General features: G+C 41.8%; 1 protein-coding gene across 9 annotated transcripts in view; it reads left to right on the top strand.

Moving 5' to 3' along the window:
* Positions 1-26,245, top strand: part of PHF21A (PHD finger protein 21A) — a 191,935-nt gene that overhangs the window by 157,792 nt on the left and 7,898 nt on the right. For all 9 annotated transcript variants that reach the window (XM_044259173.1, XM_044259172.1, XM_044259171.1 and 6 more), the window contains 6 exons: positions 12,722-12,820; positions 15,581-15,632; positions 16,380-16,459; positions 16,932-16,992; positions 19,547-19,710; positions 25,630-25,785. In XM_044259173.1, coding sequence (XP_044115108.1) covers positions 12,722-12,820; positions 15,581-15,632; positions 16,380-16,459; positions 16,932-16,992; positions 19,547-19,710; positions 25,630-25,785 — 612 coding nt within the window. The remainder of the gene's footprint in view (positions 1-12,721; positions 12,821-15,580; positions 15,633-16,379; positions 16,460-16,931; positions 16,993-19,546; positions 19,711-25,629; positions 25,786-26,245) is intronic.

The following is a 26,245-nucleotide window of genomic DNA, read 5'->3' as shown; positions in this document are numbered from 1 at the left end:
TGGGTTTAGTTCTCCTTTTTCTATTTTCTTAAAGGTTTTTCTAGTTCTTTAAGGTTTAAAGTGAGGTTATTGACTTGAGATCTTTCTTATTTTTTAATGTAAACTGTTAGAGCTACAAATTTCCTCCTGAATACTACTTTCACTACATCACATCAGTTTTGGTATATTGAGTTTTCATTTTTATTCCTCTCAAAGTATTTCCCAATTTCTCTGGCTGTTTCTTCTTTGACCCATTGGTTGTTCAAGAGTGTGTTGTTTAAGGCTCAGTGGGTTAAGTTTCTGCCTTCGGCTCAGGTTATGATCTCAGGGTCCTGGTATCGAGCCCCACATCGGGCTCTCTGCTCGGCAGGAGCTTGCTTCCCCCCTCTCTCCGCCCACCTCTCTGCCTACTTGGTGATCTCTTTCTGTCAAATAAATAAATAAAATCTTTAAAAAAAAAAAAGTGTGTTGTTTAGGTTCCACATATATTAAGTTTTCCAGTTTTCCTTATCACTGATTTCTAGCTTCTTTACGTCGTGATCAGAGAAGATACTTTGTATTATTTAAGTATTTTAATATTTGTTAGGATTTGTTTTGTGGCCTAAAACATGATCTGACCTAGAGAATGTTCATATTTACTTGAGAATGTATGTTCTATTGTTGTTGAATAAACTCTTCTTTATATGTCTGTTAGATCTAGTTGGTTTACAGTGTTGTTCAAGTCCTCTGTTTCCTTACTGATCTTTTTTTTTTTTTTTAAGATTTTATTTATTTGACAGAGAGACGGTGAGAGAGGGAACACAAGCACAGGGAGTGGGAGAGGGGAAAACAGGCATCCTGCAGAGCAGGGAGCCCAATGCGGGGCTCGAACCCTGGGATCATGACCTGAGCAGAAGGCAGATGCTTAACGACTGAGCCACCCAGGCGCCCCTGATCTTTTTTTTAATAAAGATTTTATTTATTTAATTATTTGAGAGAGAGCAGGAGGAGAGTTGGGGGAGGAGGGGTAGAGAGAGAGGGAGAAGCAGACTCCCCACTGAGCAGAGGGAGCCCATTGCAGGGCTCAGTCGCAGGACCCTGAAATCATGACCTGAGCTGAAGTTAGTTGCTTAACTGACTGAGACACCCCGGCACCCCTCCTTACTGATCTTTTATCTGCATGTTCTTTCCATTCTTTAAAGCGAAGCATTCAAGTCTCCAATTATTATTATAAAAATTTTCTTTCTTCATTCAGTTCTGTCAATTTTTGCTTCATATATGTGAGAATCTGTTGTTTGGTGCATTTATATTTAAAATTGTCTTATCTTCTTCATGAATTACCCTTTTATCAATATATAATGACCTTCCTTGTCTCCTGTAACAATTCTTGACTCAAAGTGAGTTTTGTCTGATACTAGTAGAGCCGTCCCTGCACTCTTTTGGTTACTATTTGCATGGAGTATCTTTTTTCATTCTTTGACTTTCAACTTGTTTGTATCTTTAGCTCTAAGATGAATCTATTATAGACGGTGTATATTTCAGATCATTTTTTTTTATCCATTCTGTCACTCTGTCTTTTAATTGGTGGGTTTAACCCAGTTACATTTAAAGTGATTGCTGATAACAAAGGACTTAAGCCATTTTGCTGTTTGTTTTCTGCATGTCTTATGTCTTCTTTGTTCTTGGTTTCTCTAATACTGCCTTCTGTTATGTTTGGTTTTTCTTTCTAGTACACACTTTGGATGCCCTCATTTCCTTTTCTGTATATATTTCAGTTATTTTCTTAGTGGTTACCATGGGGATTATAGTTAATATTCATAAATTTTTAACAACTGAATTGATACCAGCTCAGCTTTAATAATATACAAAAACATTGTTCCTATACAGCTCTGCCCCCACTTTACGTTGTTATTGTCACAAATTATATCTCTATACATTTATATGCCCACTAATATAGATTTATGTATTTCTCTCTTAAATCCCATAGGAAACAAAAGAGAAGTTACAAATCAAAGATACAACAATATTGGATTCTACTTTTACCTGTGTAGTTTCCTTTACTGTAATTCTTATTTCTTTGTATGGCTTTAAGTTACTATCTGGTGTCTTTTTATTTCAGCCTGAAGAACTCCCTTCAGCATTCCTTTTAGGTCAGATCTACTAGCAATGAACTTCCTTGGCTTTTTGCAGGATATAGCATTCTTGGTTGATAGTGATTTTCTCTCAGCACTTTTAATTTATAATCCTGCTACCTCTGGTCTCTGGTCTCTGGGAAGAGGTTGGCTGCTAACCATATTGAGGACCTCTTCTATGTAATATATCACTTATGTCTTGCTGCCTTTTTTTTTTTTTTCCAAGAGATTTTATTTATTTATTTGATAGAGATCGCAAGTAGGCAGAGAGGCATGTCTTGCTGCTTTTAAGATTTTTCTCTTTGCAGGGCACCTGGGTGGCTCAGTGAGTTAAGCCTCTGCCTTTGGATCAGGTCATGATCTCAGGGTTCTGGGATTGAGCCCCGCATTGGGCTCTCTGCTCAGCAGGGAGCCTGCTTCCCCCTCTCTCTCTGCCTGCTGCTCTGCCTACTTGTGACCTCTCTCTGTCAAATAAATAAATAAAAATCTAAAAAATAAAAAAGATTCTCTGTTTACCTTAGCTTTTGACAGTGTGACTACAAAGTGTCTCACTGTGGATCTCATTTATTTATTTTCAATTTCTTTTTTTTTTGGCAACACAGATTTTTTAAAAATTGTAACTTTATTATTATTATTTAAAGATTTTATTGATTTATTTGAGAAAATGAGAGTGCACAAGTGTGGTGGGGAGGAGCAGAGGGAGAGGGAGAAGCAGACCCTCCACTGAGCAGAGACCCTTGGGATCATGACCTGAGCCTAACACAGATGCTTAACCAACTGACCGACCCAAGTTCCCCTATTTTATTATTTTTTAAGTTTTTATTTTAATTTCCGTTAGTTAACATACAGTGTTATATTAGTTTTAGGAGTACAAAATAGTGATTCAGCAGTTCCACACACCACCTGATGCTCATCACAAGTACCGTTCTTAATCCCCTTCACCTATTTAACTCATCCCCCACCACTCTGCCCTCTGGTAACCATCAGTTTATTTGCTAAAATTAAGAGTTTATTTCTTCATTTGTCTTTCTTTCTTTTTTTTTCCCCTTTGCTCATTTGTTTTGTTTCTTAAATGCCACATATGAGTGAAGGCATGTGGTATTTGTCTTTCTCGGACTTGTTTTATTTAGCATTATATTCTCTAGATCCATCCATGTCATCGAAAATGGCAAGATATCGTTCTTTTTTGTGGCTGAATAATATCCCATAGTATATATATAAACCACACTTTTTTATCCATTCATCCAACAGAGGGGTACATGTATCCCTTTGAATTTTTGTTTTTGTGTTTTTTGGGTAAATACCCAGCAATGAGATTGCTGGATCATAGGGTAGCTCTGTTTTTAACTTTCTGAGGAAACTCCATACTGTTTTCCAGAGTGGCTGTACCAGTTTGCATTCCCACCAATAGTCCAAGAATGTTCCTTTTTCTCCCCATCCTCATCAACACTTGTTCCTTGCATTTCTGATATTAGCCATTCTGACAGGTGTGAAGCAATATCTCATTGTAGTTTTGATTTGTGTTTCCCTGATGATAAGTAATGATGAACATCTTTTCATGTATCTCTTGACTGTCTGGATGTCATCTTTGGCAAAATGTCTGTTTATGTCTTCTGCCCATGTTTAAATTGGATCATTTGGTTTTTGGATGTTGAGTTTTGTAAGTTCTTTATGTATCTTGGCTACTAACCCTTTAGCAGATACGTCTTTTGCAAATAGTGAAAGTTTCGCTTTTTCCCTACCCATTTGAATGACTTTTCTTTGTGTTGTCTGATTGATGTGACTAGGGCTTCCAGTATAATGTTGAGTAAAAGTGGTGAGAGTAGACATCCTTATCCTGTTCCTGACCCTAGGAGAAAAGCTCTCAGTTTTTTTCCCCATTGAGGATGGTGTTAGCTGTGGGTTTTTTATATATGGCCTTTATTATGTTGAGGTATGTTCCCTCTAAGCCTACTTTGTTGAGGGTTTTTATTGTGAATGGATGTTGTTGTACTTTGTCAAATGCTTTTTCTGTGTCTATCAAAATGATCATATGGTTCTTATCCTTTCTCACTGATATGATGTATCACATTAATTGATTTGTGAATATTGAACCACCCTCGCAAGTCAGGAATAAGTCCCACTAGTCATGATGGTGAATGATTTTTTTTAAGTGTATTATTGAAATTGGTTTCCTAGTATTTTGTGGAGGATTTTTGCATTCACGTTCATCACAGATACTGGCCTTTAGTTCTCTTTTTAAGTGGTGTCTTTATTCAGTTTTGGTATCAGGAGAATGCCAGCCTCATTGAATGAATTTGGAAGTTTTCCTTCCTTTTCTATGTTTTGGGATATTTTGAGAAGAAGAGGTATTAACTCTTCTTCAAAGTTTGATAGAATTTGCCTGTGAAGCCATCTGGTCCTGGACTTTTGTTTATTGGAAGTTTTTTCATTACTGATTCGGTTTCTTTGATGTTTATTGGTCTGTTCAAGTTTTCTGTTTCTTCCTGTTTCACTTTTTGTAGTTTATATGTTTCTAGGAATTTATCTACTTCCAGATTGTCCAGTATGTTGGCATATAGTTTTCCATAATATTCTCTTGTAATTGTTTGTATTTCTTTGGTTTGGGTAGTTACTTCTCTTCTTCCATTCGTGATTTCACTTATTTGGGTCCTTTCTCTTTTTTTTCTTGATAAGTCTGGCTTGCTTTCCCCTACCCTCCTCCCGAAGAACCAACTCTGTTCTGTTCTATTGTTCTATTCTGATCTGTTCTATTGTTATTTTAGTTTCTATATCACTTATTTCTGCTCTTTTCTTTATCACTTATTTCTGCTCTGTCTTTATTATTCCTTCCTTCTGCTGATTTTAGGTTTTGTTTGCTCTCTTTTTCTAGCTCCTTTTGGTGTTTAAGCATAGTTGTTTATTTGAGATTTTTCTTACTCCTTGAAGTAGGCCTGCATTGCTATATTCTTCCCTCTTAGAACCACTTTTGCTGTATCCCAGAGGTTTTAGAATGTTATGTTTTCATTTTAATTGCTTTCCAAGTCCTTTTTTGATTCTTCCTTTAGTTCCTGCTTGACCCATTCATCGTTTAGTAGCATGTTATTTAATCTCCATGGTTTTGTGGTTTTTCCAGATTGTGGTTGACTTTTAATTTCATAGCACTATGGTCAGAAAAGGTGCATGGTATGACTTCAGTCTTCTTGAATTTGTTGAGGCTTGTGTTGTAGGCTAATATGTGATCTGTTCTGGAGAAAGATTTGTGTGCGCTTGAAAAAAATGTGTGTTCTACTGTTTTAGGGTGAAATGTTCTGAATCTATCTATTAAATCCATCTGTTCCAGTGTGTTGTTCAAAGCCACTGTTTCCTTGTTGATTTTCTGTTTGGATGATCTGCCCATCAATGTAAGTGACATGTTAAAGTCCCCTATGACTGTTGTATTATTATTGATTAGTTCATTTATGTTTGTTACACACTGTTTTATGTATTTGGGCACTCCTGTGTTGGGTGCATAAATATTTACAGTTGTTCTGTCTTCTTGTTGGATTGTCCCCTTTATTATTATATGTGTCCTTCTTTGTCTCTTATTACAGACTTTGTTTTAAAGTCTTTTATCTGGGGCACTAGTGGCTCAGTAAGGTAAGCATCCAATTCTTGGTTTTAGCTCAGGTCATGATCTCAGGATTGTGAGACTGAGCCCCACATCAGGTGCGGCACTGGATGTGAAACCTGCTTAGGAATCTCTCTTTCCCTCTCCCTCTGCCTTTCCACCACATGTGCATAGTCACACACTCTCTCACTTTCTCTCTCTCTCAAATAAATCTTTAAAGTCTTTTTTATGGGGGCGCCTGGGTGGCTCAGTGGGTTAAGCCGCTGCCTTCGGCTCAGGTCGTGATCTCAGGGTCCTGGGATCGAGTCCCGCATCGGGCTCTCTGCTCAGCAGGGAGCCTGCTTCCCTCTCTCTCTCTCTCTCTCTCGGTCTGCCTCTCTGTCTACTTGTGATCTCTCTCTGTCAAATAAATAAATAAAATCTTAAAAAAAAAATAAAGTCTTTTTTATGATATAAGTATTGCTACTCTGGCTTTCTTTTGATAGGTATTTCTCCATGCGCTCATTTTCAATCTGTAGGTGTCTTTAGGTCTAAAATGAGTGTCTGGTATACAGCATACAGATGGGTCTTGTTGTTTTTTTTTATCCACCCTCTCACCCTATGTCTTTGATTGGACACTTTTGTCCATTTATGTACAAAGTAATTATTGCTTTATTTTAATTGCCACTGTATCCCTTGTTTTGTGTTTTTTTTTCTGAGAATTTTCTCTGATCCCCTCTTTGTCTTTGTTTTGCTGATTTTCTTTAGTGATATTTTTCTTTGCATATTTATTGTGGTTTTTGATACATGGTTACCATTAGGTTTGTATATAACATCTTACACATATAGCAAGCAGTCTGTATATTAAGTTGAAGATTGTTTAAGTTTAGCCCATTCTTTTCTCTTCTCCCCCGCCATGTTTTAGGTATATGGTATATTTTATATCTTTTTGTGTGTGTGTGTGAGTTCCTTGACTTCTTTTACAGAAATATTCACTTTTACTGCTTTTGCATTTCCTGTCTCTATACTGTCACTTTGGTCTCTCCCTTCCACTTGAAGAGTCCCCTTTAATATTTCTTACAGGGCTGGTTTAGGGTCATGAACTCCTTTAGTTTTTGTTTGTCTGGGAAAGTCTTTATCTCCTTCTATTCTGAATGGTAGTCTTGCAGGATAAAGTATTCTTGACTGCAGATTTTTGCCATTTAGCACTTTGAATATATCATGCCACTCCCTCCTGGCTTGCAAAGTTTCTGTTGAAAATCTCTTGCTAGACTTATGGGTTTTCCTGCATGAGTTACTGACTTCTTTTTGTCTTGCTGTTTTTAAATTTTTTCCTTGTCACTATATTTTGCCAATTTAAATCCAGTATACCTTAGTGTGGGTCTGCTTTTGTTGACTTTGATGGGAGTTCTCTGCCTCTCTGTTTCCTTCCCCAGATTAAGAAGGTTTGCAAACATTTTTTCTTCTAATACATTTTCTGCCTCCTTTTCTCTTTCTCTTCTTTTTCTGGGACTCCTATAATACAGATTATTATATTTGATGGAGTCACTGAGTTCCATAAGCATATTCTCATTGTGTATAATTCTTTTTTCTCTCTTTTGTTCACCTTGATTACTTTCCATTGCTCTGTGTTATAGATCACTAATTTATTCCTCTGCTTCTTCCATCCTGTTATTATCCTATCAAACACATTTCTCATTTCATTTATTGAGCCCTTTATCTCTGCCATATTATTCCTTATCCCTGTGTTAAGGGTCTCACTCATGTCTTCCACTCTTTTATCAAATCCATTGTGTATCCTTATGATCATTGCTTTAAATTCTCTATCAGCCATGTTACTTATATCTGTTTTACTTAGATCTCAGGCTCTGGCCTTGTCCTATTCCTTCATCTGGGATGAATAAATGTCTGTCATCTCCTTTTGTCTGCCCCCGTGTGTCTGTTTCTGTGTGTTAAGAAAGTCCGCTGTTTCTTCTTTTCTTGCAAGTAGTGACTTTATGAAGAAGAGTTCCTGGAGTGCCCTGCAGTGCAGTGTCCCCTGTTCCCCAGAGCCTGGCACTTCGGGAGAATATCCTAGGTATTGCTTTTGCCCTGCTGTTGAGCCTGAATCACATTTCCTTTCAGTGGAGTCATCTGCCCTCTCTGCCTCTTATGGGCTGTGCTTGCTCTCTGTGGTGTTCCTGGGATCCAGGCAGGCTAGCTCTGAGGGGTCGTGCCCACTGGGGAACTTTTGAGTGTGGGGGTAGCACAACTTGCCATGGGCCACGGGTCCTATGATGAGTTTCCTGAAGTGCTGTGGGTGGCCAGTGGGTGGGCTGAGTGTGGCTGGGCCTGGCGCAGAACTAAGGGACCACAGGACGCACGCTGCATGCAGTGGCTGGACCAGGCGTGCGCACTAACAGAATCTACTGTGAGCCCAGGGCTGAGGCTAGCAGGTCCTCTAGAGAACTTGTGGGTGTGGTGCCCTCGAGCTGGTTTGGTAGCAAGCATCTGTGCAGCACTGCCTCCTGCAGGTTTATGCTTAGAGGAAGGATGCGGGAGGTGGAAAATGGCACCTGCCAGCTCCTTCGTTTTTAGGGAAGTCCCCCAACATAATGCAAAATCAGTATGAACAGATCTGTCTCCCATTTGATCCCAGTGTTGTGCAAATTGCCATTTTTATGTTGCCTGTTGGCTCAGGTTGCTATCCCTTGAAGGGTGTTGACCCAGCTATCACTCATCTTCCTGGCTTGCTCAGTGCTGAGTCAGCTGACTTGTAAAGTTCCAGCCTCCAAGTCCCACTGGTTTAAAAAATGTACGGAATTCAGCCCCATTTGTTTTAAAAGATTTTATTTATTTGACAGAGAGAGGGAGATGACATGTAGGCAGAGAGGCAAGTAGAGAGAGAGGAAGGGAAGCAGTCTCCCTGTCGAGCAGAGAGCCCGATGTGGGGCTCGATCCCAGGACTCTGAGATCATGACCTGAGCTGAAGGCAGAGGCTTTAACCCACTGAGCCACCCAGGTGCCCCAGCCCCATTTTTGAAACCAAACATTATGGGGCTCAGTCTTCCCCCAGCTGAGCTCCGTGGTGTGAGGGCGCATTGCTCTGCCATCTCCATGCACACAGCTCTCTCCCATCTGCAGGCAGCTTCCCTCCACCTTTCGGAATTTCCTAACCTTTCAGATTCTTCTTCTTCTGTATATTCAGTTATGGAGTTTGTCCTACCAGTCTTCTGTTTGCTCTCTGGTTTATTGACTTGGGTATGGTTGATACCTAGTTGTAAATGTAGGGACAGGGAGAGCTCTGGGTCCTTCTACTCTGCCATCTTCCCCCAGACCGTGAATCTTTTTTAGTTTATTCTATATGGATGTCAGTGAGCTTCTTGGATGTGTAGATTCCTGTCTTTAATCAAATTTGGGAAGTTTTGAGCAGTTATTCCTTCAAATATTATTTCTGCTTCTCTCTGTCTCTGCTCTCCCCATGGGAGTCCATAATGCATGTGTTGATAATGCCCCACAGGGCCCTTAGGCTCTGTTTATTTTTCTTCATGTTTTTCCTTTCTGTCCCTCAAATGGATAATTTCAGTTGTCCTATCTTGAGTTCACTGATTCTTTCTTTTGCCTGAATCCTTCTAGTGAATTTTTCATTTAAGCTTTTATACTTTTCAGCTCCAGTGTTTCTGTTTGGTTCTTTTCAGTAATTTCTGTCTCTTTTATTGATCGTCTGTTTTTGCTGGGAAATTGTTCCCCTGGTTTCTTTCAGTTCTTTGTCCATGATTTCTGTTAGTTCTTTGAGAATATTTAAGATAGTCTTCCTCTCGAGAGTCCGAGAGTCTAGGTTTCCTTAAGGCCAGTTTCTCTTGATTTCTTTTTTTCCTCCAAATGGACCATACTTTCCTGTTTCTTTGTATGCCTTCCAATTTTTTGTTAAATTGTTCATCTTGAAATTCCAGTGGGATAATTCTGGAAGTTAGATTCTCCTCCCACCACAGATTTTGCTGTTATTGATTGTTATTGATTGTTTGTGCATTTTCCAACTGTATTTCTTGTCATGGATAGTCTCTAAATTTTCTCTTCTGTTGTCTTCGGTCAACTTGTGACCTGACAGATTTCCTTAAACAACTGGAGCCAAAAAGACCAAATAATGATGATGATGAAAATAATAACAACAACAACTAACTTTAAAAAGAAACTTTCCTATCTTTACAGATGGCTCTGAGCAGGAGTACTTACTTCTTCAATGCTAAGCCAGGCTGTCTCTAACTCTGTCTTAGCCTTCACCTCTTTCTTGGACAGAATTCAGAGATCAGCCAGAGGTATAAGCCTAGGGTTCTCTCATCTGAGCACACCTCTAGCCCTGGGAATATGCAGTGCACTCTGGATTCCCCAGTATACCTGATACCCCTTCAAAGCCCTTACTGTTAAGAGAATCTTCCTCCTCAGCCTCCTTCTTCCCAGGCCTTTGGGTCTGTCTGCCATATACTCCATCCACCATCCCTTACACCAGGTGATTGGGTAACGTGGCCTTAGATGCTTTCATCAGATGCAACCCCAAAAGGCACTTTTAGCCTAAGATGGGCAAAACAAAGGTCAGGCTCACCAGTACTCCGGGAACCCCCCAAACAGGTCAAAGTGCACAACAAGCTTTGAGAACAAGGTCCATGTTGGATCCTATGGCACCAGCAAGCCACACTAGGAACACAGGGTGCTGTCCCCAAAGCCTCATCCCCAAAGCTGTGCAGTGGGGTTTGTATGTAGGTAAGGAAAAATGCTTTCTTAGGGAAATTTACCAGCCTCTTTCTTCACTGAGTGTCCCCCTGGTTACTATAAGGTTTTTATTAGATTCCAGAATTCTAAAAAGTTGATTCCGTTTTTGCCAGCTTAATGATTGCTCCAGTGGAAGAACTAATTCTTAGAGCTCCCTGTTCTGCCATTTCTGTCACTCCCCCAACCCTATTGTTTTGTGTTTGTTTTAAGCAGCTTAAAACAATAAGTATTTATTATCCCATTTAGCTTGTGAGGGTCAGGAATCCGCTTGCATCCTAGCTAGGTGCTTCTGGCTCAGCATCCCTCCCAAGTTTGCATTCAGATAAGTTGGCCAGGGCTCACCTCCTCTCAAGGCTCAGCTGGGACTGGATAATTCACTTCCAAATTCAGTGGTGTGGCTGTTGGCAGACAGCACTACATTCACTCTGGCTGCTGGCGGAGGAGGTTCGGTTCCTCACCACACAGACCTCTGCATAGTGCTGCTCACAGCATGGCCTGGTTTCCCCCAGAGCAACAGCTCCGTGAGAGAAAGGGATCTCCCCGGTGTTTGATTGTTTTATTTATTTATTTTTGGGTGCTTTTTGTGTTCTTTATCCAACCCTCAGATAATTGCACTCCTTTTGAGTGAGAGAGAAAATCTGAACCCCGGATAATTTCTTAGTGGAAAGGAATTGGTTTGTCCTTCCCCAGAGGCATTACCACTACATGTGTCCCTCAGCCCTCAAGATGGAACCAAGAGACCCTAAGGAACCTCACATAGCCTCGGAGGAGCAGCAGACCCTTGCAGTTGACCTCTTATCCCCCCTCCCTCAAACCCCTGCCCTTCTGGAAGTTAGATTCTCCTCCCACCACAGATTTTGCTGTTATTGATTGTTATTGATTGTTTGTGCATTTGAAAGCCATGAAAATGAGCTTTCTGGACACCCAGGGCCTTCAAAGATGACACTACAAACTGCTTCCCCATTGTGTCCCCTTGTAGTATGTTTAGTGGTTTGTTTTATGGAGGAAATGTGACCTTTTTGGTTAAAAAATGTATGTGAGAGGTGAAGTGAGTGATTCTTGTAGAAGGGATGGTACTAGGCACAGAGGACTGCAAACCTGTGTAGAATAATGCCTGCTCTCAAGTAGTTTATCATATAGAGGAGGAAATAGGACAGGAAAGTGATGAAAAATAGAATATCAGGCAGCATTTGTGCCTCAGAACAGTGACTGCCACAGTATTGATAAGGCAGACGCTGACATTCTCCGAAAGTAATAATATGAGAAGCAGAAGGAGAATACGGAAGTGGCTAGGAAAGAAAGTGAAAGCTCTTTGTGATCGTATTTGTCTTTCAGATCTGGTAGCATATTTCACAACATAATGATTCTTGAAAATTATTGATTGTCCTGCTTACAGGACCGAAGCTTCTTCCTCATCAGTGATCAGTTTCATTTTCGTTTATTTAGTTCCTTGCTGCCATACAGAAAGACAATTAGCATCCACATTTTTTTTTTAATTTGAAAAAGTAAATTAGGTTCATGTTCGCAGTTTTATATCCACTGTTCTAATATCATTTCAGTATTTACGGAAGGGTTCATAAAATGAATAAGCCATTGAGTCATCATAAGAATAGTAATGCAAGCCCAGTCTACCAATTTGCTAGCTGCCATTTGTGCTTAAAAATGATAATGCTACTGATGTTCTTCTGTTTGAATGGATGCATCTGGAAGACAAGGTTGGGGGTAATCAGAGGGTCAGCCTCTTGCAGGATGACCTTTCCTTGGCAAGTGCATCTCTCTTCTAATGAATGATACAGGCAGGTGTTAAATATCCCAAGCGAGGGTAGTTCTGCATCTTCTCTTAGGTTATGATTGGAATTGGAAATAGGAGAAAGTGTATGTAAGTTGTTTTTTTTTTTTTTTTTTACATTGAGATCTTAAGCATGCTGTGGACTGGAGTTTGACCCACATGTAATAAGGAAACTGGAAAACTGTTCCTATATCCTAAAATACAGTGAAATCAGAGCAGCCTATACTCATTTTTATACATTGGAATTAAACTGGATTTTTCTTTTTGTATAATCTAGACTGTTGTAGTTATATCTACAACGTATCTACTCTGTCTTCATATCTACTCTAGCTATACAATTTAATTATTTCAACTGGGGATGTATATCTTATTTTTCCCCTTCCAAAGTGTAATCCATATTACCTCCTTTATTAATATGTTTCCAATTTGAGAATATTCTTTTTTTTCTTTTGGCTACAGTGAAATTGTGTTTTCATTTTTTTGAATAAAAAGTGAATTCTGAATTTTCATTTAATTTTCCTTCCCTAGACAATTAAATCCCACACAGAAACAGATGAGAAACAAACAGAGAGCCGTACCATCACTCCACCTGCTGCACCCAAACCAAAACGGGAGGAGAACCCTCAGGTAGGCTCAGCCCTCCAAAGGCATGGTTCAGTCATGAGACGTGACTTATTCTCAACGAACGAGGAGAGACACTTGCTGTCTGAGTCACTTGGTTTTCCATTTCTTGTACTTCCATACTATTCAGTAATGTATTGCCAAATCAGTTTGGCCTAAGGCAGATTTAAGAGTATGGTCTGGAGTGTCCATGAACTGGCATACAGGCATTTCATGCAACGTACAAACTTGAAATGTAAGATTAATGATAAATTTCCCTCATGATAATTATATTTTGTCTCAGCCAACATTTCTAAGAGGTCCATCCAGTTCACTCGGCTAAGGTCTATTTATGTTATTGATTATAGTTTTTATATGTGCATTTTTGTTTCTACCATTGTATTGCACCAGATTCCCAAATCCCAAATGAATCAGTAGCCCAAAAGCTGTTCATTGAAGCATAAAAGTAGGGATGAAAATAGTAATATCTGTACTATAACTTGGGATAGAGTTACAGACTTACATAGCCAGCAGGACTGGTACAGTACACAATGTGAATTTGTGTGTCCCCTTAGACAAGAGAATTTTTTAGTTTGGCTCATGGATAAGCAGCTCTGAAAGAAAAATGTGGACAGGTAATATGATGATAAAAATCTGATAGTTGGATTTTATTAGACCAGCAATCTATTTCCTTCTGTCCTCTGTGTATTCTTTTTAATGAAACCATGTCAGATAGTGGCATGAAGCCATCAAAACTTCATGTCTTTTTTTTTTTAAGAGATGATTTATTAAGTTAAGCCAATTCAGATTTTTCTACAAGTATAAATTATAATTCTGATATGAAATGGATTTGTTTTTTTTTAAATATATTTTTAAAGTTTTTATTATAATTCCAGTTGGTTAACATACACTGTTATATTATTTTCATTTCTTTCTTTTTTTTTTTAAGATTTTATTTATTTATTTGACAGAAAGAGACACAGCAAGAGAGGGAACACAAGCAGGGGGAGTGGGAGAGGGAGAAGCAGGCTTCACGCAGAGCAGGGAGCCTGATACGGGGCTCAATCCTGGGATCATGACCTGGGCCGAAGGTAGACGCTTAATGACTGACCCACCCAGGCACCCCTGAAATGGATTTATTAATTTATCTGTAAAGAAGGGACCAAAACTTGAACTAGAAAGAAGTACTAGTGATGCAAATTGCTGAGGAACTTAAGAAGTCATCCACAAAATTACCAAAGGGAAAGGATATCTTATGTTGGTAGCCCAGTGTGGGCAAGCGAGCACCACTACCACGCAGAGTGGTAGATAATTCACCTTCGAATTGGACAGAATCACTGCCCAAAAGAGAATAAATTAGTTTTTGGTACACATGTGATGCATACATGAGGCAGAAGTTCTTGACAACTTTTTATTCTCTTTATCACTGAAAGTCTGTACCAGAGGAGAGGAGATTTTGTTTTTACTTTTTTTTTTTTTTTTTGGTGAGGTCAAAGTAGACTGGCAAAGATGGGTTGTTTGTGACTAGCCAAGAGGAGTACTGCCACTTGATTAAAAGAAGGTGCATCTGGATGTCAAACCACACGCTGCTCTACAGAGAACAGCTGGTAGACAGCCTTCTCATCTTGATCAGGTTGTGAAGAATAGTGAAACGCAGGAATGTAGTTCATTGGCAATCACCGAGTGTATGCCATTTCAGCGCGCAGTGTGGAAAATGGGCAGCAGATCTAAGAGTGCTTTTCCTTACCGAAGTATGCTGGTGGTCAGGGGGATAGGCTCCCACCTAAGTTTTTGAAATAAGAAATAAAATAAAAACATTTCTTCAGAACTCTGAGCATACCAGTAAAGAACACTTCTGTTTTCTTAAGTGGCTTGTTCAGGGACTGTTTCTTCCTAAACTACTTAGTATCTTAAACAGCTTGAATCTCTCACTTCAGGCCAAAATACCGTGGTATTGAATGTTGAGGGTAAGCTGTCAGGATTTTTAAAGACCAAACGGTGATGTCCTAACAGTTGATGATATTCTTTTTTGATAATAATCGGTGAGGTAAGTTGGTGATCTGTTGTTTGGCATATTTAGCAGCCACGTGCAAATGAAAACATATTTTTCAGACCACATGTGACTGCTGAACAAAATAGGAATCAGTTTGTTGCTCTCTCCAACTCTAAGCATCTAATGTTCCAGCTTTGGGATTCAGTTTTCTAATCAGTGGAACTTCTGATGGAGCCCTAAGTGGTCTCCAAAGAGGGATTCCTCCATAGTTTTTAGGTCCATGTTTGATTTTAAAACCATAGTATTAAGTAGAACCATCAGCTGTTATTCCTAAAACTCATTCAGCTTTGAGCTAGCATTGTCCAGTCATTGGTAGTAAAAATGTAAGAAACCCTGGCCTGCTATGACAAGTGAAGTACTTAGAACTTGGAGCTTGTTGTATGGGAGGCTCTTTGTTGTAACCGCTACATGTTTTCTGAGTATGAAATTCTCTTCCCTGTCAGAGGATTTTTCTGGAAAAATAAGCAAAAAAAATTAGGGCACTCAAAGATGCTGATTTCTGTCATTGAGAAAGTAGAAGATGCAAGCCACAGTCCTTCTTTTGTGATCCCTTTGAGACCAGAAAGCCTCCATAGTGACTCTGGAAGGTGTCTGTTCTTTGGTCACCTGAACCTGGCCTCCTTCCTTCACGTGACCAGCCCATTGGGCTGGCTTTGCCGAGGAGTCTAACTAGGAACATGCAGTTGGCTTTGTGAGAACCCAAACTGAAGTACATTCTTGTTTCTCTGGCACAGAAACTTGCCTTCATGGTGTCTCTAGGATTGGTAACACATGACCATCTAGAAGGTAAGAGAAGATACGGTGCTGCCTTGCTTGTGGCCCAGAGCTTTGTTCTTGGAAATGGTGTTGAATTTATTGTTAGAACGTAGAACACTGGAACGCCAGTAGTGTATGATCAGCTAGTGTGGACTTTCTTTCCTTTGGAATCAAACTTGCCTTTCCTCTAAGTTCATCCCCTCCCCTCCCTGTTGTCATCCACACTGCTGTCCAAGGGAGACGCCCCAGCTGCCTGTATTAAACTGACTGCTGTTCCCTTTAGAGGAACTCTTTTTTTCCCCTGACAGCACGAAGTATCAGATGCCCCTCTGACAAATCTTTGTGTTTTTCAATCACTCTGGGTTATCCAAATCTTAAAAAGTTACAAAGCTACACCTGTCCTAGTTATTTAACTCAAGAATGGTGAACTATGGTTAGTCTAGGACTGTGGATAGAGTCCATCCACACCTATATTCCAGTGAACTAAAAGTAGACAAGGACAGCTTGTTTGTTTATAAGTGTAATCTGCTGTTCAGCTCTGGGTCACAGAGAGCCACCCTGTGGGACAGCATGGTCTTGCTTTCTGAGAGGTGAGAATAGATGGTCCCACGCCTTTGTTCCCAGCAGTGTGCTTGCCTCTGCTCAGGCTGCAGTGACACAAGAGAGATGTGCCCCCGTTTCTCATTTGTCAGGGGAAAACCAAAAGATAAACAATGAAGTTCAGTTTTTGAGGTTCTCTGTACCTCCCTTCTAATTCAAACCTTTTGCTTTCCCAAGAAATCCAAAGCAAGAGGCAAGAGCGAAAAAGAAGAACGACGGCAAATCCAGTGTACAGCGGAGCCGTCTTTGAGCCGGAGGTATTCCTGGCCAGAACTTGGCCCTCCCCTCTCTGTTCTAGTTTTATTTATGATTTTTTTCATCTTCTCCCATCTGAAAAACCTGCTGAAGAACAGTACCCTGATTATATTTGGCCAGCTTTGTGAAATGATGGGTTTTCCTCGGGCCAATCATACTGTTTCATTTGTATCATTCACTGCTTTCCCCTTCGTTTTTTCCCTAAGTTGGAGGAAATACAGACCTACCTTAAAAATTTAACTCATCGTGGCTTAAACACAGCTGTCATCCGAAGCAGAGGCAGACCTCTCTGGAATATTCTGTTCTCTCAGAGCCAAGTAGATACACTAAAGCCCATTAGCCCTGAGACCTTGGGTGACTCGCACTCACTCGCTGGCGTGTTGGCAGGCGTGCTGTGCGCGGCCATAGCTTATGCCGGTATTGGTAGGAACCATGCTATTCAGCTAGTTACCTTTCCTTCTTCAATCCTCAAAGCGTAAGAAGAGTGCAGTCACATACCTGAACAGTACAATGCATCCTGGGACCCGGAAGAGAGGTGAGTACCTTTTTGGAGCTCTCCCTCGCTGTTGCTTCTGCTTTCTGTGTCGTGTTTCTTCCCCCTCCTTCCTCCCCTTGTCCTAGAGCCTGACTCCTAAATCCCTGGAACATAGTTTTGTTGTTGTTGTTCTCTGAAAATGGGAGAAGAGAGGGAGACTTCTTCTTAGAGTTCTGTATACTGAACCGCAAGCTGCCTTTCCTAGGATTCTGGCAAAGCTGACTCAAGGAAATGGCTTAATACAGCATTTCTGCCCCAGGCCCATCAGGCTGTCCATGAAGAGCACAGTGAACAGAACATTGTGTGAAAGGAAGTATTTTAGCATCATTGAGCAGAGCAGAGCACTGCTGTTGCCAGGGTGTTCTTAGTAGTGTTGAAGTCGCCCTGCTGCCACCAGACCAGAGCATGACGCGGGTCTCTGTGAGCCGCAGGCTTTCCAGGAAGGAAAGACACAGCCTCACTGAGGACTTATAATCTGTGAGTTGAGGACATCTCCAGCTAAGGAAGAGTAGGTCATGGTCAAAACAGGCTCCCTGAAGTAGAAGTTCCTAAAGAGCCCCATCCCATATTTCAGGCCTGACGGGGCACTGGCGCCCCTTCCTTGTGGGCGGGGCAGAGGCAGCAGCCTTCCATGCAGGTCTGAGTAGGTCTTAATAGCTCTGGGTTTGAGCTCATAAACGAGGTTCTGAAATTGTTCTTTGATGTCAGTAATACATCTCCACATGATAATGTGTCCCTGAATTATAGTTCCAGGCTAGAAAGGTTGCAGAGTGAGTGGAATAGCATACTAATTTTTGCATAAGCACACACTGTCTCAGAGCTCTTGGAAGCCTAGGAGGTCATCCTGACCCTTTTCTTTTGTCTGCCTTAGGCAGGGCTACAACTGTACCGTTACCACCTCCTCGCCAGACCAGATCGCATACCCACCTGCAGCGACCCGTTCTAATGGTTCATTACCTACCTGTCCTCTAGGTGGCCGCAGATATTTCCATGGGAAATCCTAAGTCGTTCCTTCTTATTGATTCCTGGGCCACAGTAACCAGTGTCGTGGGTTACTTTTTGTTGTTTTGTTTTGGTAATTTTTAGTGACCTCTGACCCAGTTCTCAGAAAGGAGCCCCCAGTCAGAAGCCACAGTTAATTGGTGTGCTGGTGGGGAGTATCTGCTAAGAGGACAGGGGTTAAACAAGCCAGAAAGACCTTGGCCTCACTTGCCAAGGTCAGAGGATGAAAGCCTGTATTCACAATGCCTAAATGTGCCTTCTGCGGGTAAACAAAGAGCATTCATCTTTCACTTCCCCTTTGGGCAGCCCTAAATTCCCTAGAAAAAACAAACTTGTATGTTCTGTTTGTACTGCAGACATTGTCAGTTTAACACAGATAGGTAAGATTTGTGTAATGTCTGACAGAATCATGACTCTTGCGCATAATCCTGATATAAATTATAACTGTTGGCAAAGTTGTGAACCCCTGTACCTTTCATCAGTGCTCGTAGGCAACTGTGTGCCTCTCTAGCTTTTTTTTTTTCCCCTTTGCTGTGCTGAACATATACTTTTGATCACTCAAAGCTTAAAAGCTTTGATCCTGGTCCTTCTGACAAGGACCCTGGCTTAGGTGTATCATAAAGCAGGAGTGGTTGAACAGTGTTGCCATACCTGTCAGGGTCCATTCATAGATCCTCTGTAGCCATGGGGCTTGATTCCCGGGGCTCTTCCTCCAGCCAGTCTTCTAGTGGCATTACTGATGGGCAGGGCCTTCTCTGAGATTTGCTGACAGGCCCCAGTCTTTAGATACGGAGTTTACCAGAGTGTTTGAGACGGAAGCGGGGAGACAGTTGTTGAGCAACTGCGGAGGGGATCTGACTCCAGACATACTTAAAATCATTGTTAAGATCAGATCATCCTTTTAGCTCTCAGATTCCAGCTAGTCCCAGGACATATTTCTGTCTAGCTCGATCAGCAAGGGGTAAGAATAGTTAACTTGAATTTTGCCTCCTCAGTGTGCCTTCCTCCATTCTCACAAGCAGTGAAATGACCAAAATATAGATAGGAGAGAAAAGGAAAAAGCAGAGATCCTAAATAAACCCATTTGTGGGAACAGGGACTCATTACTGATTGCAAGGATGATGGTTAACAGAGAAACTTTAGAGAACAATATGTAGAATTGGTGGAAAAACAAACTCCTATTCCTAGCCGTGGCCCCTGTGGAGCTTCGGCGTCTTATTCTCACCCTAGAAATCTCAAATCATAATAATCCAAGCGTGTCACCATGATCCACCCAAGGCCAGGCCCTTTGACATGACGCAGCCCTCCTGTCATTCTCTAAGGCTCTCTTATCCTCCTTTCTTTTGAGATTCATGCAGTTGTTTCTAATGACATTTAAATCTTTGCTTCTCTTCCTCTCTTTGAGACTGTTGTATTAACCTTCTGTCTGCTACCTCACTTCCTTTTCCATGCTAGCCAATGAGGAACACTGGCCAAAGGTATGTAAGATCATTTTTCCCCCTTTCTTTCCCTCCCCCTTTTTCCCCTTTTGTTCCCTTCTCTTGGTATATAGGTCGTCCTCCAAAATACAATGCAGTGCTGGGGTTTGGAGCCCTTACCCCAACATCCCCCCCATCCAGTCATCCTGACTCCCCTGAAAATGAAAAGACAGAGACCACATTCACTTTCCCTGCACCTGTTCAGCCTGTGTCCCTGCCCAGCCCCACCTCCACAGACGTAAGTAACTTGGGAAAAGCACGCTCTCTTTCTGAGAGCTTAAACTGGGGAAACCGTTATCATGTGTTGTGTCCTTACCAGCTGCATCTCCTTGACTAACCCTGGAACAGCAGTAATCCCTACAGGACACTAGACCATGGAAGGCAGCCTCGTGCTGGGGCCCCAGGTCCCGCATGTCCTTGAGAATCACCTACAGCATCAGGAGGCTCAGTCAGAGTCCTTAAAATCTGCATTTGGTCTGCTGTGAATGAGCTCTCAGGAAGACGGATGGGGTGGGACGTCAGCTCATGTAGTTGAAAGGTTCCCAGGTTTCCATCGTCCGTGTTTTGGGGTGAGGGAAAGGATCAGGGTACGCGATCGTGCAGCAGTCCTTGCTTCCTGCTTCAAGCAGAATTCCAGAGGTGGAAAACTTTTCTTTCAAGTCACTTTATTCAGCAGAGCCGACCAAACAGGTTTCTCTGGAAAGTGTCAGATACTTAGTAGCCTGCACGTGGAAACTGCAGGATTCAAAGCTAGTGCCCTGAGATTTTGTGTCTGTTTTTATTTTACTTATTTTTAAGTTTTTAACTTTAATTCCAGTCTAGCTATCATACAGCACAGTTATTAGTTTGAGGTGTACAATACAGTGGTGCAGCGGTTGGATGCGTTACGCAAGGCTCGCCACGTCAGGTGTGCTCTTGAGTCCCCTTCACCTGTCTCCCCATCCTCCCAACCCCGCCCCTCTGCTGACCGGCAGTGTGTCCTCTTGCAAGCCAAGCGCACTAAGATCTTAAATGAGCATTTACGTAGCCGTGAGTTTAGTCAGCAAATACTTCCCCAGCGCTACTCTGCTGGGAAGGTGCTGTTCTGGAGGCTGGGGACGGAAAGGGGAACAAAACCAGCTCCCTGCCCTCCGGGAGCTCCTGTTACAGGGCCAGAGGCAGGCGATAAGCAAGTGAACACATAAAAGGTAGTGGTAAATGCTGTCGAGAAAACAGGGACAGAATTAGGGGGAATGAAGAAGGAGGGCAGCAGGCTCCTCTGTTTTACGAGGGGAGGGAAGAGAGAGCCTCTCTGGTGGGAGGTGGACGGTGTGAGAGTGGGTCAGGGGGAGACCATTCCATGCAGAGGGAGGAGCAGTGCGGAAGCCGTGAGATAGGCACCTACATGGTGTGGAAGAAAAGCTAGAAGGCCAGGACAGCAGGGCCGAGGGAGCAACGAGGCAGTGGGAGATGACACTCCAGAGGTGGCGGGGCCCAGGGCGCAGGGCCTTGGGGCTTTTGCTTGCAGGGAGGGGTGGGGACCACTGGAGGGCTTGAGGAGAGGAGTGATGTAATTTTTCAACTTTTTATTTTGGAAAATTTCAGACCTACAGAGTAGTTGCAAGAAAATACAAAGAACAAATACATACATTTCACCCAGACTCACTGATTGTTACCATTTTGCCATATGCTCCCCCCTACACACACGCACACACGCATGCTCTTTGGTAAACTAGTTAAGAAGTTGCAAACACCGTGAATCTTTACCCCAAACCTTTCAGTGTATTTCTTCTTCCAAGAACAGAGGTGTTCTCTGATAGAGTCACAGTGCAGTTATCAAATTGAGGACACTTAATACTGAGTAGATATGATTCTGTAATATATATTCCGTATTCAGGTTTCTCCGCTTGTCTCAGTAATTGCCTTAGGCACACTTTGGGTTTTTTTGCTCCAGAATCCAGGTTAAGATCACTCTTGATAACTGTTGTCATGGTATTCTCTCTTCTTTCTCCTTACTCTAGAGCAGTTTCTCAGCCTTTCTTTGTCGTTCATGACATTGACAGTCCTTAAAAGGTAGTCCAGTTGCTGTATAGCGTGTCCCTCCATTTGCTTGATCTCATTGTCTCCTCAGTAGACTCAGGGTTTGCATTTTTGTAGGAACACTGAGTGCGTGATGGTGAGTCCTTTTCATGACAGGTACCACGTGCCTCAGTCAGTCTGTCCTGTTGTCGGTGATGTTAGCTTTCGTCTTTTAACATAGATTGTGTCACATTTCTCCACTTGTAAAGGTGCCTCATTTCTCTGGCAGAGATAGTTTTGAGCTGTATAGATATCCAGTTCCCCAGCAAATTATTACCCAGTGGTTTTAGCATCTTTTGGTGGTTCTTGCCTGCATTTACTATTTTTAGGGTGTTTACAGAATCAACTTGGATTTTAAAGGATTACTGGGTCTGAAATCTGCAGAAGAGACTGTGGAGAGGATAGGATGGGAGCAGGAAGACAGTTAGGAGGCAAGAACTGAGGATGACTTGGCCTGGTAGCGTGGTAGACCTAGGGTTGGAGGAGAGTGACCAGGTCTGCGTATATTTTAAAGAGCCAGCAAGAGTAGATATGAGGTATGAGAAAAAGAGAATAGTCAAGGGTGAATCCAGAGTTTTCAGCCTAAGCAACTAGTAGGATAAAACTGTCCTTTCCTCAAGATGGCAAGAGGAGGAGGTTTGAGGAGGGAAACCGAGAGTTTCATTTTATCTATGTCCCATTTCTTTTGTGAATTACAGAGTTTGTCTTTAGGATCATCTTCAGGTAAAAGGTCCCTTGAACTGGAAGGTTGTCAGTGCTTACTAATGAACTACCCTTTTCCAAAGAACAAAAGAATACCATATCCACATTCTGAGTTTAAATTCTAGAAGCAGCAAAGGAAGTGTCCTCTTTGGAGGACCAGGTCATAGTGGAGTTCTGTTCTCTGGCAGCCTTCCTTCTTGGACATAACTGGTGACTACAGACTCAGCTCTGCTCTTGAAATTCAGAATTTCACCCAGCCTGCCTGACTTTCGGCATGAGTAATTGATGCAGGCTTTCTACCTGTCCGAAGTAATGAGGACCAGGAGTCCCTGTCAGAAACCTTGTTTGCTGGTACAAAAGATTGTCCCAACTTCTCTGCAGCTGAAGGATTGCTGGAAGAATTGGTGGCCTCTGACCTCTTGGTAGGGGTCTCCCACAGAGTGGGATACAAATGCGGGGGAACAGGTGATTCTGTGGTTCTGTGCATGAGTCTCTTTCCAACGTGTTGACCCCTGATGGGGATCTGTGGCTTTCTTTGAGAGACTGAACCCCAAGGATCTATTCAGATCAAATAACAAAAGCTTCTGCCAGGTTTTGTCCTAAAATGCAAACACTGCACTTTTTAGAAATCTATAAGCAAAAGAAGGCTTTTCTAAAACCACTAAATACGTTAGAACTTTCTGAGTTAAACCTAGTGGAATGGATTTTTTTTTATTTTTTTAAGATAATTGACTTCTACTTTTACAGTATCCTAACAGTAGCAGTGATTAAAATCAGCACACAGGACTCTGTATGTTTGCTGCTGGGTAGAACAAGCCCCAACAACATTAATTAAATAATCACAGCTGAGCAGCAAGCATTTCCTGGGGATCAATAACCATCTAGAAGGACTTGGTAATGCAAAACCCAGCCAGGCGCTAATCCTCAGCACATACCTTGTTGCCACTCGTACTTTGTGAGAAGGGAAGATATGTTGACACAGTTATACAATTCTTTTCAGCAGATGATGAAGTTGCAGTTGATATAGCCAGGGTGTTTGCAAAAAACATACACACTCGGCTCCTATCAGAGAATCATGGGTCACCACCATCTTTCAGTTTAACATTTGGTTTATGGTAGCAAAGCAGTCACCAAAGCCGGAGCCTTTTGACCTGGAGCAGCACCTCCACGGGACTTCTCTGCTCTCTTGAAGCTAAGCAGAGAACTCGTCCTGGATACATAGCATCTGTACCTGGTCATTGTATTATTCATTTCTTTGGGTATTCTCCAGGTGTGGTCCCTGAGACTCTTCTCGGGGTCCGTAAAAGCAAAACTACGTTCGTGCTAATAGTAAAATATTCGTTGCCATTTTCGTTCTCTTTTTCTCAAGAGTAACCAGTAGAGGTTCCCAGATATTTCTTGACCTGTAATGATGTCATAACTCTGAGGGTTTCATGGAATGTGCCCTTAGTGTGTTCTGGGGTCTGACGGTTTTTCAGTACACTGTTTTTTGTAACTTCCTGTAATTCTGTAATTACTTCAAAAATGATAACTTGAAACTTCTAACTCAAATAATGTATAAATAATATATAATATGTAAGTATATATTATTTATATATAATATATAAGTATATATTATATATAAACATTTATATATATAATATATATATAAATAAATATAAGTTTTAAGATTTATAAAGGGGTCCTGATACCGAACAGACAGAACTGTTGCTCTCGAACATGAAATAGGATAGGACGTCGTCTTCTCTTTAGAAACTTGAAAGAAATCATTTAGCCTTTATTTACACACTGTCTGGCCTCCAGTTCTTGGCAGTGCTCCTCTCAGGAGCAGAAGAAAGTGAGCAGAACTCTTGAGCCAACGGAATAAGATGTCCGGTGTTGTGTTTTGTTTTGTTTTGCTTTGTTTTCCTTCATCACTGGTAATTTATCTTGAGTTCATCTGACAAGATCTCTGAAACCTTAAAATTTATATAAACTTCATAAAGATGCAGACTCACACAGGTTCAAGAAAGACAGTTTCTCTAGAGAAGAGTGCCGTTCAGCCTGATTTTAAGAACGAAAGAAGAAAGTTCAGTTAATCGAGGGATGAAACCTTCACCTCTTTAGCTGCCTCAGAGCTGAACCTTGAGGCCGCACACTCCTGCAGTATTTTTGCTCGTATACTACTTTTTATTGCCCAGAGATGACATTTTCTTACTAAGAAAGACTAAAATTGGTCCACACTCTGATCATCTTACAACTTTTTGCAGCCAGTTCTCTAGGCTCTGGATACCTCAGTGAATTACAGAGCAAGTTTCCTCTTCTTTAGAGAGAAACTGTAGGTCTGGGAGGAGTTACTCCAGCCGTGGTGGCTGAGGGGTTAACAACATAGGAAGGAAGACTCGAGCATTGCTGTCTGTGCAGAGTTTCTGTATCAGGCCTTCTGGCAGAACAGCCTAGAAATGTAAAACAACACACCGGAAGCGAAGACGGGGCTCTAGGACATGGCGCTGCGTTGCCGGCCAGCGTCTGGCATGTCCCTTCAGTCTTCCTTCCTGTGTGCCTTTATCAGTCCTCTTCCCAGAACAGGCTGGGGATGAACCTGCTGAAAAATACCTTTTCCCTAAATACCTTTTGTTGTTGTTGTTCCAGCGTTCAGAAGGCTCCAGCAGACTTAGAGCGGCAGCACTGTCAGTGCTGGGGGCTGGGAGACAGGCAGGGGACACTGGGGCTGCTCGTCTTTTTCCATCTGGTGACGTATTTTATGGGGAGGAATCAAAAGCCACCCAGCATAGAATGGTCTGTTGAACAGCAAATGCCAAATAGTGGTTTTAAGAGAACACTGTCAGCTGTTGCTCTGGCTTTTAAATTCTTCATGTTAGAAAGCTCATGTGAGTTTAATTGGTTCCTGACTTAATCTTTTACTATTTGTACGTGCACTGTATTTTTTCTCCCTGAGCAAGCAAAGAATTTAGTAAAATTTCATTTTTTAAAAAAATTCCATTTCTTATCTGTCTTCTTTTCCCAATCCTGAACTCCCCTAAAAATGATGGGTAATGAGAATTGTTTGTATCATATTGTGGAACACTTTGATGAATGGATTTCAATGGTTCAAACTTTATGATTTGTGGGTTGGACTCCACCAAAACCTAAGTGCTATAAAGTGAATTAGGGCCTAGGTGATGACACGGCTTTTCTGTAAACTCTAGTTTAAGGACACTGCCCCTGCCCAGGGTCAGCTGTGTGGAGCAAGTGAGGACTGTGCCACTGGTATTTCCTACTTTCCTCGAATACTTTTTTAACGTGTTGGAGGGGGCACAGCTGGTTTTCCTGAAACATACATGCCCAGAATGTGCATGTCAGCATTCACATTTCACCTTTTTTGTCCTTTCTCTTACCTTTCCTCTCCATTTCCTAGGGTGATATCCATGAGGATTTTTGCAGCGTTTGCAGAAAAAGTGGCCAGTTGCTCATGTGTGACACGTGTTCCCGTGTGTATCATCTGGACTGCTTAGACCCTCCTCTGAAAACGATTCCCAAGGGCATGTGGATCTGTCCCAGATGTCAGGACCAGGTACTCGGGGTGGGACAGACAGAGTGATGGGCTCAGGAGGACACGTGCGGTCAGGAGCACCTCCTTTGCCCTCAGATCCGGGGGCATGGCGAGTCTCTTCCCTCTCCTGATAGTTCCCCTGGCCGCCCCTGGTCTGTTCCTGGCACCGCATTCAGCCACATAGTGTCATCCTCTCAAGCTTCTCTGTCCTATTACTGAGGTGGTGAGTCTGTGTATAGGTGGAAAGACTCTAACTGCTTCCCTTTGTTTAAAATGACTTACCTTCTCATGACCTTGCTCTTTCAAAGCCACAAGACTTTCTGCCTCTTTCTCTAAGAATGGTCCAAACCCAGTAGGTGGTTTTAAGACTCTTCTTTTGGACATAAAAACCCTCAAAGGAAAGTGCCCAATTGACTGTTTAATTCAAATAAACAACAGTTTCCCCTTTAACCTGTGTTGTCACTGGGATCAGAGAACTAAC

The sequence above is a fragment of the Neovison vison genome, chromosome 7 (genome assembly GCF_020171115.1).
Source record: "Neovison vison isolate M4711 chromosome 7, ASM_NN_V1, whole genome shotgun sequence".
NCBI classification, from domain to species: Eukaryota; Metazoa; Chordata; class Mammalia; order Carnivora; family Mustelidae; genus Neogale; species Neogale vison.
Note: the sequence above shows the minus strand (reverse complement) of the source record. Positions and strands in the feature narration are given on the sequence as shown.